The 20,762-nt window shown below is 44.5% G+C and overlaps 1 protein-coding gene across 4 annotated transcripts in view; it reads left to right on the plus strand.

Moving 5' to 3' along the window:
* Positions 1 to 20,762, plus strand: part of AHCYL1 (adenosylhomocysteinase like 1) — a 99,716-nt gene that overhangs the window by 24,624 nt on the left and 54,330 nt on the right. For all 4 annotated transcript variants that reach the window (XM_083173068.1, XM_083173069.1, XM_083173070.1 and 1 more), the window contains exon 3: positions 2,439 to 2,683. In XM_083173068.1, the coding sequence (XP_083029194.1) occupies positions 2,439 to 2,683 (245 nt within the window). The remainder of the gene's footprint in view (positions 1 to 2,438; positions 2,684 to 20,762) is intronic.

A 20,762-nucleotide genomic window follows, 5' to 3' on the forward strand; every position in this document is an offset into this window, starting at 1 on the left:
CTTTTATATGTTTTTTGTTCGTTTGGGTGTGCTGGATGAATCTCACCACAATACATTATCACATACTCCTCACATGCTCTCCTTCGGCACAGTTTTTGCATTAACTGACTAGTGGAGGGAGATTGAGGGGAGGAGCCAGTGCACCCACACTGAAAGTTCTTTTATGTGCCTGTCTCTCCTGCGGAGGTCTCAATCCCCATAGTAGTGAAGCCCAGTATCCCATATGGACTACGAGAAAAGGATTTACCGGTAGGTACCCAAAATCCTATTTTCCTTCTTTTCCTTCTTTTCCTTCCTTCCTTTCTTCCCTGCACAAGCATGCAGTAATATACTCCCATTCTGAAAATACAAAATAGATTTGCCTACACTCAACACACAGTTTCTTAACTCGCACAACTTGGACCTACTTCAGTCAGGCTTTTGCTCCCAACATCCCAATAGACTGCACTGACTAAATTTAGTGTGGTATTTGATCTGGTCACTGCTAAGTCCAAAAGGTGCCGATACACGGTGCGTTTTACACGTGCAATGCTATGCGAGCTTCCGCGCACAGCACAGAAAGTCTGTGCAGCCTGTTCTCTTAGTACTAGATTGCATAGTACTAGATTGCATCGTATCTAGTACAAAAAGCACGCTGCTGTAGCACATTGTATGCTTTTTGTACTAGATAAAATGAAATCTAGTACTAGTTCATCGCACCGTGTATGGGCACCTAAAGGCCTTTTACTTCATTTTTGTGATCTCTTTCTCAGTTGGACACTGTTCACCATTCTCGTCTCATATAAGCACTGCAGTCACTAGGACTTCAGGACACAGCCCTTTGTTGTTTCTCATCCTACCTATCTAATTACTAAGTGTTTGTTTCTCTGATTCTACCTCCCCTTGGCTTCCTCGGTTGGAGTACTGCAGGGCCTTCTGCTTTTCTCTATCTTTACCACATCATTTGGCAAACTAATCAGTTGTTTGGATTTCAGTATCAGCTGCATGTGGATAATACTCAAATATACCCATTGTCCCCAGACTTTTCACCATCTGTAATGGTCCATTTCAACTTGGATGTCATCTCGCCAACTCAAAGTGAATATTTCAAAAATAGAATTAATGATATTTACACTGACCAATATTAGTTACCAAACTGATATATATCTCTATCACTGTTGCGAACATGACCATCAATCCTACCTCATAAGCTCACCAACTAGGTGTCATCCTTGACTTGTCCTTTGTTCCCTACACTCAATCAGTCTCAAAATCATTCTAATTACATCTAAATAACATCCAAAATAATAATACCTTACACAAGACACTACAAAAACTAATTCATACTCTCAATATATCCTGCATTGATTATTGCAAGTTTGTTATAATATACTCTGCAGTGGCGTAACTATAGCACCGCAGCCCCCATCAATCAATGCTATGGAGACGAACCACGCTAAAATGGCCGCCCCATAAAGCAGACTGTTCTCTGAAACTGTCTGCAGTATGGGGGCAGCCATTTTATCGTGGTCCGTCTGCATAGAATTTATTGGAGGGAGCCGGGACGCGCGGACAGGTAAGCATGCGGAAATGGGGGGAGGGGGCACGGGGGACGGACGGGAGGGGGGGGCGCCCCCCCATTAATGGCGGGGGGGGCGCCCCAAACAAAGCTACGCCGCTGATACTCTGCCAAACAGAAATACTTACAATCCATCCTGAATATAGCGGCAAGGCTATTTTTGTCTGTGAATACTCTGTCAGTGCATCCAATGGTTACCTGTATTTAATATAAAATTATTTTACTTACACACAAGGCTATAAACTATCCTACACCAATGTATATCTCTTCGCTTATCTCAAACTTTCTCGCCTCCTGACCTCTTCTCTCTACACAAGATCTACTTCTCTCTTCCACACTCCTTATATGCACATTCACATTTGCAAGGCTTTCTTTTTTGGGCTGCACCCCACTCTTTGGAATGTCCTCCCATGCACTAATCTCCAAACCTTCTAGCCTTCCCTGAAAACAGGCTCTTTATGCAAGCCTATCAAATTCCAGGACCACCCACAGAAGCTTAATAGGCCTTTCCTATCCAATTACTCCCCCTCAGTACAGTCCAAACATATCCTCACTAAAATTTTCTTTATTCCCTTTCCCTTCCTCCTGACCCCAAACAAACGGTTGACCATGTCATACAGCCCACCAAGAATTTTTGCAATTGGGGGGACCATTATGGTTATGCAATAGAGGACACATATCCCTGTGTATCAATACCTATTTTCCTATAGATTGTAAGCTTGCTAGCATGGCCTGCCTACCTCTGACTGTAACTACCCAATATGTTTAATACCGATATTTCCAATTATAAAGCTCAACCGAATTTGCTCTGGTATATTAGAAACCGTTTATAAATAATAAATATCTACAGTATATCTAAATGTGTTTCTTCTTTGGTTAGTTGCCTCTTATACAGATAGCTCAGATGATGAAATGTCCCCTCGAGACAAACAGCAAACCACCTCGAAAGGCAGCAGCGATTTTTGCGTCAAGAACATTAAGCAAGCCGAGTTTGGCCGGAGGGAGATTGAAATTGCAGAGCAAGAAATGACCGCTCTCATCTCCCTGAGGAAGAGGGCTCAAGGAGAAAAGCCACTAGCTGGAGCGAGGATAGTGGGATGCACACACATTACAGCACAGACTGGGGTTAGTACATGAGAGTGAATGTTATTGCACTTGTAAAATATTGGTGATTAACCTTCAGTCCTTTCTGTATATCACTAAGCTATAGAGAAAAGACTACAACTTCAGCTCGTTGTTGATACAATTGTTTCCCTTTGTGATTTGATGCCACTAGTGCAGCGGTTCTCAAACTGTGGGTCCTGACCCCATAGTGGGTCCCGACCACCTCAGCATGGGGTCACGACTATATGTTGCTGATCAGGCTAATGTGTTTGGAATCGGGACATCTGTCAGAATGCACTTAGGTCTACAGTCATTAGGTCGACCCCACTAGGTCGACTGGCAGGAAGGTCGACCTGACTTAAGGTCGACATGGGCCAAGGTCGACATGACTTAAGGTCGAATTTGCATACAGGTCGACATGAGGAAGGTCGACTGGTCATAAGGTCGACATGGGTTTTTCACTGTTTTTTTTATCCGAATGTCGACATGGACACAGTTGGCAATGAAAATCGGACCCTCGCATCGCTCGCTTCGCTCGCAAATGCTTCGGGCACGGTGCCTCGCTGCGCTCGGCACACTATTTTATTCTCCCACCACGCCCTAGTGGATGGTAGGGCATGAAATACCGCCTGTCGGCACATGTCGGCTCAAAAAAAAGTGAAAAACCCATGTCGACCTTATGACCAGTCGACCTTCCTCATGTCGACCTTTATGCAAATTCGACCTTAAGTCATGTCGACCTTTGCCCATGTCGACCTTAAGTCAGGTCGACCTTCCTGCCAGTCGACCTAGTGGGGTCGACCTAATGACTGTAGACCTAAGTGCATTCTAATAGATGACCGCATCCCATGTGTTTGTGGAAGGGGGACAGTGTATAACTCATTAAGTAAACACCCACTGCTTCCCTCCATCCCCCTGCACCCTTTTCCACCACCCCCATTACTCATTGCCTCCCTGTCACAAAAGCGGTCACTTCACTTCACTGACCACACATGTTGTGGCCATTCAGTAGTAACTTGCTGGGGTCCTGTAATAATTTTTATTGTCTGACTGGGTCCCAGAGCAAAATAGTTTGAGGACCCCTGCACTAGTGGGTGCCTAATGAGAGATTCGGGTTTTGTTTAGCTCAGACGCTAGTGCTACGGGGTTGGACACATTTCTGCTTGCAGCCTCATGAAGTCATGAAAAGAATTGTGCGAACATATGAAGGATGCCCTAATGAGGAGCTTAGACCGCTTTAGCTGCTAAACCTGGTCTGATTGGGCCTGACATGCATGCTAATTAATGGGCATTCAGAAATATAGTATTTCTACACCAGGCACCCTTTAAGTATTGCTGTGTGAAAAAATGATTTAATTCCCCAGAGTCTGCTTTCTTTGTCTGCACAATTTGTTTTTCTCTTTCAATGGTCCTGGTGACACAGCTCAACACTGGGATGTAGGAGGGTCCGAAGGAGCCAGGCACCTATCCTAAAGTTTTTAGAGGGTAGGCTCCTCCCCTACTGCATCCCTGGACTCTTCAGTTCGTGTTAGGTGCCTACCGGAGTGGGTGCTATTCTAAAGGGCTGCAGGAGCAGCCGAAGAATTAGAGTAGTTAGGGGATTGTTATTGTTTTATTAACTTTTACCCTAGCTAGGTAGGCACAGTGTGAGGATTCTCATAGTGAATCCTCACACTGCTAGCGCAGCAGGAGCTGACAGAAGCGCGTCCTGTCAGCTCACTGTGCACAGGGGAGACACTGTCTGGTCTCCCTGTACAGCGCTTATAGCCTTTTCCAAAAGGCTGCCTGGGCTCCGGAGTACCCTGAAACCGGCTCCACATTTAGGTGGGGATCATGGGGGACAGGCGCTCCGTGATGGCGGCGGCCATTTTATGCGGAGCTTACACGCTGAGCTCCTAGATGAGAGGACAGCAGCGTTGTGACAGGCATGTTCCAAGTGATCCCCAGTTGAGGGGGAGACACTGGAACTAGGAAATCCTACCTGAGGAGCGGCTGGCTGGGGGTGGTTGGCGCCAAAAGGTCACGGACCCCGCAGCAGCAGGGACCTGTGGTCTCTTCCTTCACTCTGACTTTGGCGCCTTTCAGAACGCTTGCAGCGGAGCTGAGCTGGCTTACTGATCCTGGCAGAGTGACTTGGATTTCCTGGGCATCGCTTCCCCGCAGTTGAAACCAACAGACAGATAAGTGATTGGGTGCATTGCCTCTGTATAAACGCTTGTACATTGTTTGCACTGTGTATACTGATAGATATACATTTATCACTTGCATCATGTCTGAGCATCAGGCTGTGGTTTTGGGGGAGGGAGCCCTTAGTGCACTGAGCGCGTGCAATGTTTGCACACAAAAGTTTGTCCCTGAGCAGATGGCCAAGGGGGGCTTATGTATTACTTGCGCTGATGTGAGACCCATGGGCAGTGAACCCCATAGGGCAGAGCAGATGGAACCTGCGTGGGCCAGGGCCCTAGGCAGGTCAGTTAACGCTTTGGTGCAGCTTTTGGACAGGCAGAGTGATGGGCTGGTAGAATCACAGAGACCTATGCCATCATCTCAGCAGTCGTCTGGCTCCTTGCCTCTTACCCAGGCAGATCCTGCGCTGATTCAGGTGATGCAGGATACTGCTAAAGGGATCAACAGGTTCAGTGAAATGCTGGACAAAATGGATGATGTGGCAGGGACCCCTAGAAGGTCTTATGCTTTGACTACTGTGGTAGATGAGGAGGAAGGAGAGTATACTGACATCCCCTGGGATCAGGGTGATGATGTGGAAGAGAACTCTGCTGCTGGTATAGAGGATCTCATTGTAGCTGTGAAGCAGGCTTTAAAGCTGTCTGTGGAGGATAAGACTCCTGTTAAAGGTGTTTTTAAGCGACAGCGGAAGGAGGCTGTTACTTTTCCTTCAGATGAGGGGTTACAGGAATTGTTAGAAGGGGCTTGGAAAACTCCTGATAAGAGGCTACAGATGCCTAAGCGATTCCTTAGTCTGTACCCCATGCCAGAGTCTCATGCGGAGCTCTGGGAAAAGGTCCCAGTTGTGGACGCTTCAGTGGCACGTTTGTCCAAGGCTACTGTATTACCAGTACAGGGCGGTGCAGCTTTCAAAGATTCTGTGGATAAAAAGCTGGAGGGTAACCTCAAGGCTATCTTTGAAGGGGTGGGGTTTACCTTACGGCCCCTTATTGCTTCAGCCTGGGTCTCTAAGGCCATGATAGAGTGGGCTGGTGAATTATGCACCATGCTGCAGGCTGACCCTGGTGCGTTACTGCTTGCAGAAAAGATTAAGGCAGCTGCAGAATATGCAGTGGAAGCAGAGGAGGAAGCTATTAAAATGGCAACCAGAGTGTCCACAGTCTCCATTAATGCCAGGAGAGTGCTTTGGCTTAAAGCCTGGGAAGCAGACAATGAGTCCAAGAAGGCTCTGGAAACATTAGCCTTCAAAGGAAAGGTACTTTTTGGTACCGAATTAGAGGAGATTATAAAGCAGGCCACGGGCGGCAAAAGTACATTCCTGCCGGCCTCCTCAGCAAAGCAGACGTCCAGGTTTTCTGCTTTTAAGCCGTCCTTTCGGCCCTCCCCTAGAGGTGGTGCGTCCTTTCGAGGACAGTCTTTCAGGGGAAGGTTTCAGTCCTCTAGAGGCAAGACACAAAAGTCAAAATTTGGCTCTTTTCACAAGAAGCCTGCCACAAAAGGAGAGGATAAACCCTCTGCATGACTGTCAGGGGCTTCGCCCGACAGTGACAAAAGTGGGGGGGCGTCTCACACTCTTCAGGGACGCTTGGGCTTCTCTAGGCCAGGATGCCTGGGTGTTAGATATTATAACACAGGGTTACAAAATCCCTTGCAGAGGGCCGCCTCCGAAGAGGTTCATCCCCACATCCTTACCAAAGGAGGCACGACTTCGTACAGCTCTTGTGAGAGCAGCTCACTCCCTTTTGGAAAAAGGGGTGGTTACACCAGTCCCCAGGGCAGAGTGGAAGAAAGGCTTTTACTCCACGCTGTTCCTGGTGCCCAAACCAGACGGGTCTTTAAGACCAATACTAAATTTGAAGTCCCTAAATGTTCATTTATGGGTAGACCATTTCAAAATGGAGTCCCTACGGTCAGTACTCCTGAGTCTGGACCAGGGAGAATTTTTGGCGTCCATGGATGTCCAGGACGCATATTTGCACGTCCCTATACACCCGGAGCATCAGACCTTGTTGAGGTTTGCCATAGGAGACCTGCATTTACAATTCCGGGCGTTACCCTTTGGGCTAGCAACCGCGCCAAGGGTATTCACAAAGATAATGTCAGTGATGGCGGCGGTGCTGAGGCTCAGGGGAATCACAGTAATACCCTATTTGGACGATCTCCTGTTCAAAGCAGAGTCAGCAGCCATGCTGCAGAGTCACTTGGCAGAGGCCATCAGTTTTTTGCAGGCTCACGGCTGGATTTTAAATTTGCAAAAATCTCAGTTGGTACCGTCACAAAGGCTCCAATTCTTGGGAGTCATACTGGACACCCATCTTCATCGGGTATTCCTCCCGGAGGTAAAGGCCAGGGATCTGGTCACCCTAGTCCAGGAGATTCTCAGGGCTCAGAGCATTTCAGTATGGAGGTGCCTCAAGCTCCTGGGGAAGATGGTGGCGTCATTCGAGACGCTTCAATTTGCCAGGTTCCACTCTCGGAGGTTCCAATGGAACATTTTGTCAGCCTGGTCAGGAAACACTTTGACCATGAAATCCGAGATGATAGTGCTGTCTTCGGACACTCGAGAATCCTTGAAATGGTGGACAGAAGTAGATTCCCTTCAGTGGGGTCGGTCATTACAGACCTGGGACTGGTTGATAGTAACTACCGACGCCAGTCTCAGGGGCTGGGGGGCAATAGTCCTGGATCTCAGGCTTCAGAGCCTGTGGACGGCAGAGGAATCAGCGTTACCAATCAACATCTTGGAGCTGAGAGCTGTCTGGAAAGTGATTTCCTTGGCGGGAGACAGGTTACAGAACCTCCCTTTGAGGATTCAGACCGACAATGCCACAGCTGTGGCGTATCTGAATCACCAGGGAGGTACACGCAGCAAATTGGCCATGTGGGAGGTGTCCAGAATCTTCCTATGGGCGGAACAGAATGTTCCAGCTGTATCGGCTATATTCATTCCAGGAATAGAGAATATAGAAGCCGACTTCCTGAGCAGGGAGGAGCTCAAGGAAGGGGAATGGAGCTTACACCCTCAGGTGTTTCACCAAATCACTTCGATGTGGGGAACTCCGGATGTGGACCTGATGGCATCCAGGGTCAACCGTCAAGTGCCCAGGTTCTATGCCAGAACAAGGGATCCACTAGCGGAGGCAGTGGATGCCATGACTATTCACTGGCAGGGAGATCTCCTTTATGCATTCCCACCAGTACCAATGTTACCGAGACTTCTGAAGAAAATACAGGGGCAGAAGGTTCCAGTGATCTTAGTGGCCCCAGATTGGCCAAGGAGGTCCTGGTACTCGAGGCTTCAGAGGTTGTCTGTGGACTCATGGCGTCTACCTCTGAGACCAGACCTTCTAAGACAAGGCCCATTCAATCACCTGGATTCAGATCGATTGATTTTGACGGCCTGGCTATTGAAACCACCATTTTGAAAAGAAAAGGGTTTTCTGAGGCAGTAGTACAGACGATGATAAAAGCCAGGAAAGCTGTATCTTCGGCAAATTATTATAGAGTCTGGAAGACTTACATTCGATGGTGTGAGAGAAGAAAGGCTCATACATCGCATTTTAAGCTATCAAGAATGATGGAATTCTTACAAGATGGTTTTTCATCGGGTCTAAGCCTTCAGTCACTGAAGGTGCAGATTTCGGCCTTGTCCATCTATTTCCAGAAAAAGATAGCCATTTTGCCGGAAATTCAAACCTTTTTACAAGGAGTATCCAGGTTGAAACCTCCATACAAGCAACCAGTAGCACCTTGGGATCTATCACTGGTTTTGGAATGCCTTCAAAAGGCACCATTTGAACCTTTAAGGTCGGCTGACTTTAAGTTTCTCACGTGGAAGCTAGTGTTTTTGTTAGCAGTAGCATCTGCTAAAAGAGTTTCAGAATTGGGAGCTTTGTCATGTAAATCTCCCTTCTTAATTTTTCATGATGACAGGGCTGTTTTAAGAACAGTGCCTCAGTTTTTACCGAAGGTGGTATCTACCTTCCATTTAAATCAGGAGATAGTTCTACCTGTGTTTCAACCCCCAGAGGGTTCTAAGAAAAGGGACAAGTTGAGAACTTTGGATGTTGTGCGTGCCTTACGCATATATGTGGACAGAGTGAAGAGTGTCAGGAAGACTGACACATTGTTGGTATTGTATGACGTACACAAAATTGGTTGGCCTGCATCTAAGCAGACTATTGCTAGGTGGTTGCGGTCTGTGATAGCCTTTGCATACACCAAAGTGGGTAGACCAGTACCGGCCAAAATAAATGCGCATACCACCAGGTCAGTTGCCACCTCTTGGGCGGTTCGACATGGGGCCACAGCTGAGCAGGTTTGCAGAGCTGCCACTTGGTCATCTGTTCACACATTTGCCAAATTCTATAGATTCCATGAGTTCGCGTCGGAGGACGCATCATTCGGGCGAGCAGTGCTGAGAGCTGCAGACCTGAGCGTACCCTCCCAAAGGACCGGCTCTGGAACGTCCCAGTGTTGAGCTGTGTCACCAGGACCATTGAAAGAGAAAAAGGGATTTTTGTAAGAACTTACCGTTCGAATCCCTTTCTCTGATATGGTCCTGGTGACACAGCGATCCCTCCCTTACGCTCAGTAAGTATGCCAGAAGTTTCATGATGTTCATGTTAAAATGGTTAAAAGTTAACAGTTTCTGTTATAAAATGTGCATATAATATGTGCAGGCGTTTGTACTGAGTTAATGTATTCCAGTGGCTTTGAAAGATTGAACTGAAGAGTCCAGGGATGCAGTAGGGGAGGAGCCTACCCTCTAAAAACTTTAGGATAGGTGCCTGGCTCCTTCGGACCCTCCTACATCCCAGTGTTGAGCTGTGTCACCAGGACCATATCAGAGAAAGGGATTCGAACGGTAAGTTCTTACAAAAATCCCTTTTTTCTTGATAAGGGCATGTTATTGTTGCAAATATAAAAGGTAACAATGTCATGAAAAAAGCAATAGATTTTGTTGTATAATGGCAGATTTATATTGCTCAAAATTACAATACCATTTTTCTTCATTTTTGGTACAACATTTGAAAGTATGCATGTACATAAGAATTGTTCCCTATTATACAGTATCTTATACAGCATTACCATTCGCTTCAGGCACTTATGTCATTTATGTGTATGAATCTTGGCGACATCATTACCAGACTACAAATTGGGAAATAAAATGTGACAACACTCATTTAGTTTTCTAGGTTATTATCTCAAATGATCCAATAATATTTTTTAAGGCCACTGTTTGGTTCTGGATCAGATCAATGTTCTAATCTTTACTAACATGGATTCATTCAGCCTGTTCTGTAGAAACAATAAATGCCAAGGTACATAGAAACTCTCAACAGCTAGTTAAATATTCACAGAGGGTTCTTAACCCTTTGACTGCCAACATCTCTGTGAGAGATGGGCAAAATATCAGCTACAAATGCCAGCGTCTCTCACATTTGTTATATAAATTCAAATAAAAAATGCGTACAAAAAAGATTATATTTCCCATATTTAAGGTAAACATTACAGGTTATTATAATGAATAAAAATATTTGCTTGCCAATTTTCACACCTTTTTTGACAAATTCCCTTGGCATTCAAAGGGTTAAAGTAGCTGGGGATAATGAGGAAAATACTACTCTTGAAACATTTTGCAACTAAACACTTGAATTCATCATAATGACCTAGTGTTCACTCCAGTATTTTTTTTATTATTATTGCATGGCGGGCCCCCCTCCCCCAGCAGACACACACACCCCCTTCATGAAGCAGCCCAGCCTTCCTCATTACTTTAAACTTACGGCGGGGGTGGGGGCAGGCACCTGGAAGACCTGACATGGCACTCTCAGGAGAGGTGAGCGGTGTGTCATCACGGCAGGGGGCGGGATGTGGCTGGAAGAGCTTACACGCTGCTCTAAAGTTTTTCAGCGTATCAGTTCTTACAGCCGCATCCCTTCCCGTGCCACTCTCAGCCTGTCAGTGCGATGGAGGGTGGCACAAGGGCGCATGAATAAGTTAAAAATGGGCCTGTGTACTCATTGACTGAGATCGGCTGTATAAATAATGACTATTCCACTTTACATCTATTTCCCGATCAAAAGAGCAACCTAAAATGCATCTTTTGGGGTCCATTCACCTGCAGTTTATTGGGGCAATCCTCTGATTGATCGCTGTCTGTCAAACGGAGGTTCACCAGCGCAGGTGGATGAGCACACAAAGTTGCAATATGAATCCAGGCACATCAGGAGACTGATGATTAATTTGATATGCGACACTCTGGGGGAAATTTACTAAGATGTGTATTCTACTTCACATGTGATGTTGCTATGGGCAACCAATCAAATCCTGTCTTCTATCTTCTAGAGGGTGCTAAATAAATAAGAAGTAGATTCTGATTGGTTACCCATAGCAACATCTCATGTGAAGTAGAATACACATCTTAGTAAATTTCCCCCTCTGTGTGCGGCTGAATCTGAAATCTGTGTACAAAGTGCTGAAATTGAGGCAGCTCTGGCTTTGTCTTTTTACCACACCAAGTATTGTTGTGCATTGCATTTTGACTAAGACACAATATGGGTAATAAGACATGAACAAGGGCCCTTATTCAGATCCGATCGCAGTACAAATTTGTTCTCAAAATGGCCAAAACCATGTGCACTGCAGGTGGGACAGATAGTTAGATTTGGGGGGGATTTAATTTGATTCTGTGCAGGGGAAGTACTGGCTGAATTATTTTTACACTGCAATTAAGATTTCAGTTTCATCACTTTAACTCTCTGCACATGTTATAACTGCTCCACCTGCAGTGCACATGGCTTTGCCCATTTTGAGATTAAATTTGTACTGCTATCAGATCTGAGTAAGGGCCAAGGTGTCTGGTGCTACCTTGGCGGCTCACACGCGACTGTTGCGTCACATCGTGTATTGAGGCTCGCTGTATGAGAACACATCTGTAATGTGATTCCGTTAAATCAAGTCACGGCCTGTGAAATATTTTCATCTACTACTAAAAATACGCTTGTGTTTTGAAAGTTTAATACAAAATTGAATTTTGAAATAAGATTACAAAAATAATAAAGTCAATATTCAAACTTGTATTTATTTTATTTGTTTACCTTTTTTAGTAATAGAATTACCTTTTACTTTTGTTTGCTTTAATATATCATGCAGAAAGCATTATTTATGGCTGTTAAATTGTCTTGTTTCCATTATATTAACCCTTCTATTGAGATGATATGTGATAACTTGATCAAACACCTATTTTGTCATTGCTGTATATGCAAATGATTAAAAGCTTGCCCATAACAGCCTTCTCATTCCGTGAATAATGATCACTTATTGAGCCCTAGTATGAAGTACTAGATTATATATTATTTTTCTGTTTGCAAAATAGAGCACTTCAACTGATTTAAGAATGCGAACATCTTGTATCTGTGTTGACTTTTATGTTTAGGTTCCATGTTATATTGAATTGCACATTGTCAAGAAAACAATACCTATACATTTTATTTTTATTGTTTTTTTTTGGGGGGGGGGGGGGGCGCCTTAAATATTGATTGCGGGTGTTTGGAAAACAAACAAGAACCAATGCTCAAATAATATGTATTAGGACCATTTTGTTTAAAACCATAAGCTTAACTAAAATCTGTATTTCATAATGCTCTCTGAAGATGTGTTGTACACAGTGTGCAACTATTTTCTGTATAACTAAGAACTGTCACCTGACTTCTCATCCCACCTGGTACTGTATTTGCACATTTGTGAAGACTTTTTGGTACTTATGTAATATCTGGGCTCCCGTTTTTCTTATGAGACCGCGTCCCCTCGCGGGGCTCGCTGCGCTCACCACGCTTCGGGGACGGAGGCTCGCTACGCTCGCCACACTATATAAAATCAACTCCATGCATAGTTGGATAGTAGGGGTATGAAAAAATGGGGTGCATTTAACATGGGAGCCCAGATAATACATAAGTACCGACTTTTTTTATTTCCATAAAAGTGGTAAGTTGTTCATGGTATAAAATGAGTATTATTGATATAAATAGAATATGAAATCATTCTCATCATTCTCTGTATAATTGGGGTTTAACATATGAACTCTCCTAAACACAAACATACAAACTTGGGTCCTTTTTATCAGCGGCAAAGAAACCTACCATTATGTTTTTAGACTGTGGGAAGAAATCCATGCATATGGAGACAGAATAAACAAATGTCCTGGAGTTCTAGTTGGAATCAAACCAATGACCCCATCGTTGTGAGGCAGCAAAGATAGACACTGTTCAAAGTACAGATTGCAAACCAGAAGCAATGGAGTCTAATCAAAAACTTACCAGCAGTAATTGCTTAATTCAAGTAAAAAAAAAACATGCAGAAAAGTAAATATTTCTATCCTCGCAACTTGTTCCCGCATACTTGCATGCAACTTGGTCCGGTTACGAAGGGTAAATTTCCTTTCCTGTTTATTCTCCTTCAGTCTTATGAAAAATGTTCTTTTGTTATTCCATAAGCCTATGGAGTTGGATAATTAATGCAACAATATACTTTTGCAATATGGAGGAACATGGCTGTGTTTTGCATTTCTACTAAGGTGATATAGAGGTGAATCATCAAAGGGGTGCCTGGTGTTGTGTATTCTGATCCTCATTATGGGGGGGAAAGCGGTATAACTAACTTTTCTTAAGGTGTAAGGAGAAAAACAAGAGGCAGAATAATACGACTAGTGGAAATAATGGAACTCGCCTATTCAGTGCTGTCGTTTACGCCAGCATTGAAGGGTTTCAGATTCGATAACTTTAAAAAAAAATTAAATTTAGGGGGCGGCAGGCATTTTGCCTCGGATCCTGTCAGCAGCGGGCTCTGCATCAGCGCTGATACTGTAGCTGTGGCCGCTGCTGCAGAGTGCTTACAGCCACTGGAGGGAGCCAGGGAAGAGTGGTCAGCCTCTGCAGGGCTCCCCTCACTGACAGCAGCAGTGGCCAGACACACTGCCTGCGGGACCGCCTCTCTCGCTCATAGCCCGCCCTCAGTATTCAACTGACCCCCTGCACTCGCCATTTCCACCTCGCTATTTCTGTAATGCGAGGTGGAAACGACATCTGTGGGCCCTCTGCATTAGCTGTGAACCTTGCTGTTCGGGGGAGGATTCCCCCGAAACACAGAATAGGGTGAGCAGGCGGTGATGGGGTTACACGGTGAGGATCGCTTGTTTTTGGCGATCCTTGCTGAAAACAAGCCATCCTCGCCATAAAAACCCCATCGCCAGCCGCATTGAATAAACCAGCATAAATCGACAGGGCCAGATGGGATTCAGCCAAGTATACTAACAGAGCTTAAAGGAATGCTGGTAGAACCATTAACAGAATTATTCAGTCACTAGCTACAGGAGTAATTCCAGAGGACTGTAAAATAGTGAACATTGCACCATTGTACAAAAGTGGAAGCAATTACCAGCCAGTAAGCCTTACATCGGTAGTAGGGAAATTGATAATCTACAACTCTTTGAAGTGTTCAGATATTTACAGGATACCAAACAACATTGATTTACTCAGGGGCATTGTGTCAAACAACCCGCATTGACTGTTTAGACTGGGTGACTAAAGTAATAGATAAAGGAGGGGCCATAGATATAGCTTATCTAGACTTTAGTAATGCTTTTGATACTGTCCCACATCACACACTGCTAAGTAAACTCAAAAGCATGGGACTGGATGCTACGATTGTTGAATGGATAAGATTTTGGTTGCAGGATAGTTGTAGTAAATGGAGTGCATTCACAGGAGGGCAATGTTACCAGTGGAGTACCCATTGGACCAGTTCGATTTAATATCATTAATGGCCTTTTTCCAGATGTTTTAAAAAAAAAAAAAAATGTATGCAGTTATAAAATAAAAAAAATAGAAAATAATACAACAAATGTATCAGAGTATAAACCTAAAAAGAGACAAAAAAATGTTCATATTAATTCCAGAATACATATTATCGGAATTGAAATATTAAGGTATTTCCATGTTCTGAAATATTCCTCCTGTTTTGTATTACATTCTTAAATGTAATATCCTATCGAGGAGGGGTAGGGGAAGGGAGATAGGAGGTAGCTAAACAACCTGTGGACTTATGATTATGAAGTAGAAGAACTACTTTATATTGTGTCAGGTAGTTTTCTTTGGAAGAAGGAGTGTTATGAAGTAGGGCTGTAAGATATTCCATGGAGGCCAGATTTTGTTGATTAGAGCCTACATAGATCCGGCTTGGGGCTGTTTCCAGTGAGAAGCAATGAGGGTTTTTGCTGCATTGCAAATGTGGTTGCTTAAAGCAGTGGTTCTCAAACTGTGGGTCCTGACCCCAAAGTGGGTCCCGACCTTCTTAGTATGGGGTCACGACTCCATGTTGCTGAGCATCAGGCAGATGACTTTTCTGATCTCAGTCAGTGATTCAAGGAGTCTGAAAAGTCTGTTGAATTTTATGTTATTTTACTTCTCACATCATTTTGTGCCTCCACAATGCTGCCATGTATGTGCTGTCTGCTGACCACACATGTGATGTGATGACCTTCTGCAGTAACTTGCTGGGGTCCTGTAATTATTTTTATTGTCTGATGGGCTCCCAGAGAAAATAGTTTGAGGACCCCTGGCTTAAAGCATTTTGTGTTTTTTGAAAGGGTTATGAAGGGTTTACACAGAAGTATATGTAAAGGGTCCTTGGAAATAGAAAGGGAAAATATTAATGAGAGAAGGGAAAATACATCATCCCAGTATTTAGAGATTACTGGACACTTCCACCAAATATGCATATAGGTGCCTACATGACCACAGAGCCTCCAACACAAGTCCGAGGACCCGAGGAACCTATAGGCTACCTTTTCTGGGGTCAGATACCATTGTGTGTATATTTTAAATGAGGTCTCTCGAATATTGGTACAAATTTAGTCTGATTATTTCCCAATCTTCTTCCAGTTCCCACATTAGTTTCAATTTTTCTTACAATCAGTTGTGTTGGAGGACAGAGGCGAGTAAAGGATGGATATAGAGCCCTTACAACAGGAATTATATATGCACTGGTGCTCAAAGGGGGTAGGACGAGATACAGTTTTCATTTTATTAAGGGATTGGATGAAACTTTATATTTGCTGGTATGTGACGTGATGATGGTGGTGATCGTTCCCACTTTTTCACATAGGTCTTTAAAGTAATGAATTCACCATATACAAGAAGTGAATTCTCCTTGAATATGGTGTTTTCTAGTTATATCCACCGAAACCCATGGAGACATATAAGCTGAAATACAGCCCAGAGGGAAACCCGCGTGATGCCACAAGGGTGTTAGTGGGGAAGGGTAGTTGGCTTATTATGTTTATTCAGATTGTCCCAGGTTTGTAGGACTGCTAAAACACATGGTGTTTCTTATACCTGCCCAACCAGGTCAGATTCTAGGGTCACCCATTACTTACTACCTTGGGGTGCATGCCAGGAAGAAATGTGGCTCATTTGTGTAGCGTAAAAAATATTGATCAAATAGTGGGAGACCCAAACCTCCGTTATTTGTGGATTTGGATAGACTTTAGATTCTACTACTATAATGTGCAGTGGTACCACATCTTACCCATATGTGAATGATGAGAAGTATGGCAACAGTGCATCTGTCAAAATTGGTGTTATATCCAAGATGGCAAGCTTTTATGCTGGGGCAATATAACCGTCCATAACTCTGAATGTTCTGGCAACTGCAGGTGCCTTTGCCTATACACTACAACAGGGACAGTGCTCAGAGGTAGAGACACGGTGTATCAGCACTAGGCTTATGCGCTGTGTTTTTTAGGTAGGGATTTCCAGATGGGTTCACTCCCCCGCTCCAGCAGACAAGATGTTAATACAGTCTGTTTTGGCTTTCTACTTCGCCTCAGTAAAGAGTCAAAGCCAGAAGCGATATAGGGCCTTATTCTAGTTCACTCTTAGAGGCAAATTCCTTCTCAGATGGACAAAACCATGTGCACTGCAGGGGGCATATGTAACAGGTGCAGATAGAATTAGATTTGGGTGAGTTATTTTGTTTCTGTGCAGGGAAAATACTGACCGCTTTATTTTAAAATGCAATATAGATCTCACTTTAAAGAGAACCCCCACCCAAATCTAACTCTCTTTGCACATGTTATATCTGCCCCACCTGCAGTGCACATGGTTTTGTCCATTTGAGAAGGAATTTGTCTCTAAGAGTGAACTAGAATAAGGCCCATAATCTCATGTAACATGAGAGTAAATGCATCTACCCCATATTTCCTGTGTCTTGAAATACATGGTGGTAACTCTACTAAGAAGTAAACTCTACTTATAACCATGAAAAAATATGTATATGCGTCTTGAGGTAAGCTACCGAAATTTTATAGTATTTGGGGGCCTTGGAACCGTTCAATATATTATTAAGTGTTGAATTAAAATAGTTATAAGTTAGTATGGTAGATACATAGGCATGGGAATCTTGTATTGTAATTCACGGTTTGATAAAGGACACTAGTTTTAAGTATGTAGTGTAAAATTGATAAGATATATAATCCGTTGCACATAAATGGTAAATCATTTAAAAGAATTGAAATAACATAGATGTGGATAAAAATATTTTAAAATGTTGTTTAAATGTCTTATAATAATCACTAATGAAGAATATAAATGATTTATACTAATCACTAATAATTAAATACCCCCCTAGTGACTGCCATAAAAACATGAAGGGGTAAAACTTTCATCAATAGTGCCACTGATGGTAGTACAGCTGCGTCCTGGTGGCATAGAACACTCCAGGCCTGAGTTGCATATTGTGACCACTTTGAATCTTTTGCTATAATCGCACCTGCAACGTTATGCTACTGCCACAATCGTTTCTTACTGTGATGCACAAATGTGTGCCTGACAGTCCCAACAGAGTTACACATGGGACAACTACAGACGCTGGAGGCTTATGAAATATAATACAGGTTAGGTATCCCTTATCCAAATATCCGTTATCCAAAATGTCCTTTTATTTTTTATTTTTGCTAAAAACCTATTGCGGACATCTGTAACTGGCACTACAGAGGACATATGTAACTGGCTCTAAATATAAGAAAATGATTGATTGCCATTCAAATTCAATGCCAAGCAGTGAAATTCATATAGTTTTGTGGGTTAGTGTCACGCTCTGTCTTAATTGTTTCTATTCCATATGTTTGAGATAAATATACATGTGTTCATATATACTGTATACAGTAGGAATTGGTAATGGACTCAGTATGTTTGCAATTTTATTTACTTTAAACAAAAATTCAATTAAAATGTACACAATTAGCCACAAGAAAGTGTCAATTGGTGATAAGCATAAATTGGATCAGAGCTGGACCTAGGCATAGGCAAACTAGGTGTTGCACGCCGCAGTTCGGGCTGCAATGCATCCGGACGGACGGCGGATGCGGCGCGGAGTAACGTGGCTGGGGACGTTGCTGGGCAGCGTCCCAAGCCTCACTCTGAGACGGAGCGTCGGGACCTTGCCAGGCAACGTTCCCGAGCTTCCGCCCGGCGGCCGCAAGCGCGCGCGCCTGAGCAGGCGGCGCAAAATTCAAATAAATAGCCGGCGTCTGCTGGGCACAGACGCCGGTTATAGCTTTCTTCCCAGCTAGCAGTCAGCACTGCATTCCGGTCCCTGTGGCTTCCTAGTCCACAGTCCTTTGTCCAGCTCCTTATTTCTTTAGTGCCAGCCTTCCGTGGAGTGACCTGTCCAGTATCCTGCTTCAGCCTGAGCCTGCGCTTGGCCCACTGTCTCCATCTTCTTGTGGGTCACGTAAGTGCTCCAGTGGAGCCTCTGTCTTTCTTTCTATTTTCAGTGGCCCGCCGTGGCCGTGCCCCTTCGTGGGCTCATTATTCTCTTTCCATCCTTCTCCAGTGGTCCGCCGTGGCCGTGCCCTTCCGTGGGTTCATTTTTATTGTCATCATCTATTATTGAATCCTTCTTTTTCTCTGGTTCTTTCTCTCCTTGTCATTTTAGTATCTTTCAGGCAGGGAGTGTCCTCTTTTGCTATCCTTTTTTTAGGGAGTCGCCGTCCCTGTGGCGTAGCCTGCTGGGGACTCCTCTTCTGGTCCACTTGTGTCTGCGACTTGGTCGCATCCCGGTTTGGCCAGGTGCCGGCAGTCAGGGGTCAACTCTCAGCTAGGCCCGGTAGTTAGTGGTCCTCTAGGGTACCCTTTGGCGATCGTCTACCCCTTGTCTTTTCCTAAGACCTGGCTGCATCGGGGTCGGAGCGGGCCTAACTTGCTCCTTCGGACGCGGCGGCAACAGGTGAAGCCTAGCTCTGCAGGGGTTTACCATCTGCCTCAGGGACTCAACAGAGTTAGTGAAGCATCCGCTGTGGCCGTCCTAACCGGCGGTCCCGGCTACGGGCTCATGCCTGACCACCTGCCTACATAAGCCAACAGTTGCTCCTTGTGCCACAGTGGGCAACGTAACACTAGGCAAATGCCTAGGGGCACCAGCAGCTTCTGCTGATTAAAATGATATGCAGCATGCCTATATTCTGTGTGTGAGTGAGGCTGTATCTGCATATGAAATAGTGTATTCATGGAAATCACTATAACATAGCATTCCATATGCAGGTACAGCCACAGTCGCACACAGAATATGGACATGCCACATATCATTTTAATCATCAGAAGCTCCTTGTGTGTCCTGGTCACATAACAATGCAAGTAAGACGAATTTTCAGCAAAAAAGGCACCCAACGTTAGCAGAACTGGCCAGGAGCTGCATGGCCTGTTAAGGCAAGATGTATGAGGAAACATCTGTATCCAAGCAGAGGCAGTGGTCACAGTGTTAGCGGCTGTGCGAGTGCTATCTGCGGGTGGGTTGGTTGTGCAATAGTGTTCGCCATATGTGTAAGGGGCATTATGTGTGTCATGTATAAATGCATTAATAATGTGCGACATATGTGTAACAGGCATTATGTGTGTCGTGTATAAGGGTATTAATAATGTGCAACATGTATAAGGGGCATTATGTGTGTCATGTGTATGAAGGGCATTAATGAAGGTTGGCATAATGTGTAAGGGGCATTAGGTTTATAAGGACAATGTGTCATGTGTAAGGGGCATTACTGTGTTGTATTATCAGGGCTACCGAAAGACAAAGGTAGGGGTACAAACTACCCAGGCCAAAGTCTGATGGAAGGGCCCAGTGGGGACCCCGGGCCCCAGGGGCGGATTGGCCCACGGGAAACCGGGCCATTTCCCGGTGGGCCGGCCCAAAACACCGTAAAAATGGGCCGGCCGCGCTCCCCCTGGACTTTCTTGGCACTTTTCCCACATCCAAAATGGCCACTGGGGGGCTGCTGCGCATGCGCGATAGCGCACAGCACCTCCCATGGTACTTTGTGTGCGGCGTCAGCGCGGGCTCCCACTGCTCCTGTTCCCTACCTGGAGGCAGCAGAGCAGGTGAGCCCCCTGCCCCGCATAACAAACACCACCCGCCGCCTCGCTCCCCCCCGGCATTACAGCACCACCCAGACAGGATATCCCCTCAATAGTGTTTTCTACTATGTTGAATGTTTGTAAGTCTGTAACTTTTAAGCATTATTTTTTTTTAAATTTCAACTTTATTTTCATTTTCCATTTCTTACATAAGTATAAAACAATTTCTAAAATGACAGACTGCTTTACATACAATGCCCTTCATTTCCCCCACATCGGGGCCCTCAATAGTATACAATGGTTTTACAGCTTATCTTTACATCAAGGGGCGAACTCCACCTCTCCCTCAACTTTATTCTTAATTTAGATTTGAGTTTATTTTTGTGCCTTATCTACTCCTTAGCACTATATCACCCTTGGTGTATACTTTAGTATTTTATTTATCCTGTGTTCTGTGCTTCATTCTCTCTATTTCGTGTTATCTTTATCTACATCCCTCT

Source organism: Crinia signifera, chromosome 2 (assembly GCF_055691185.1).
Source record: "Crinia signifera chromosome 2, ASM5569118v1, whole genome shotgun sequence".
NCBI classification, from domain to species: Eukaryota; Metazoa; Chordata; class Amphibia; order Anura; family Myobatrachidae; genus Crinia; species Crinia signifera.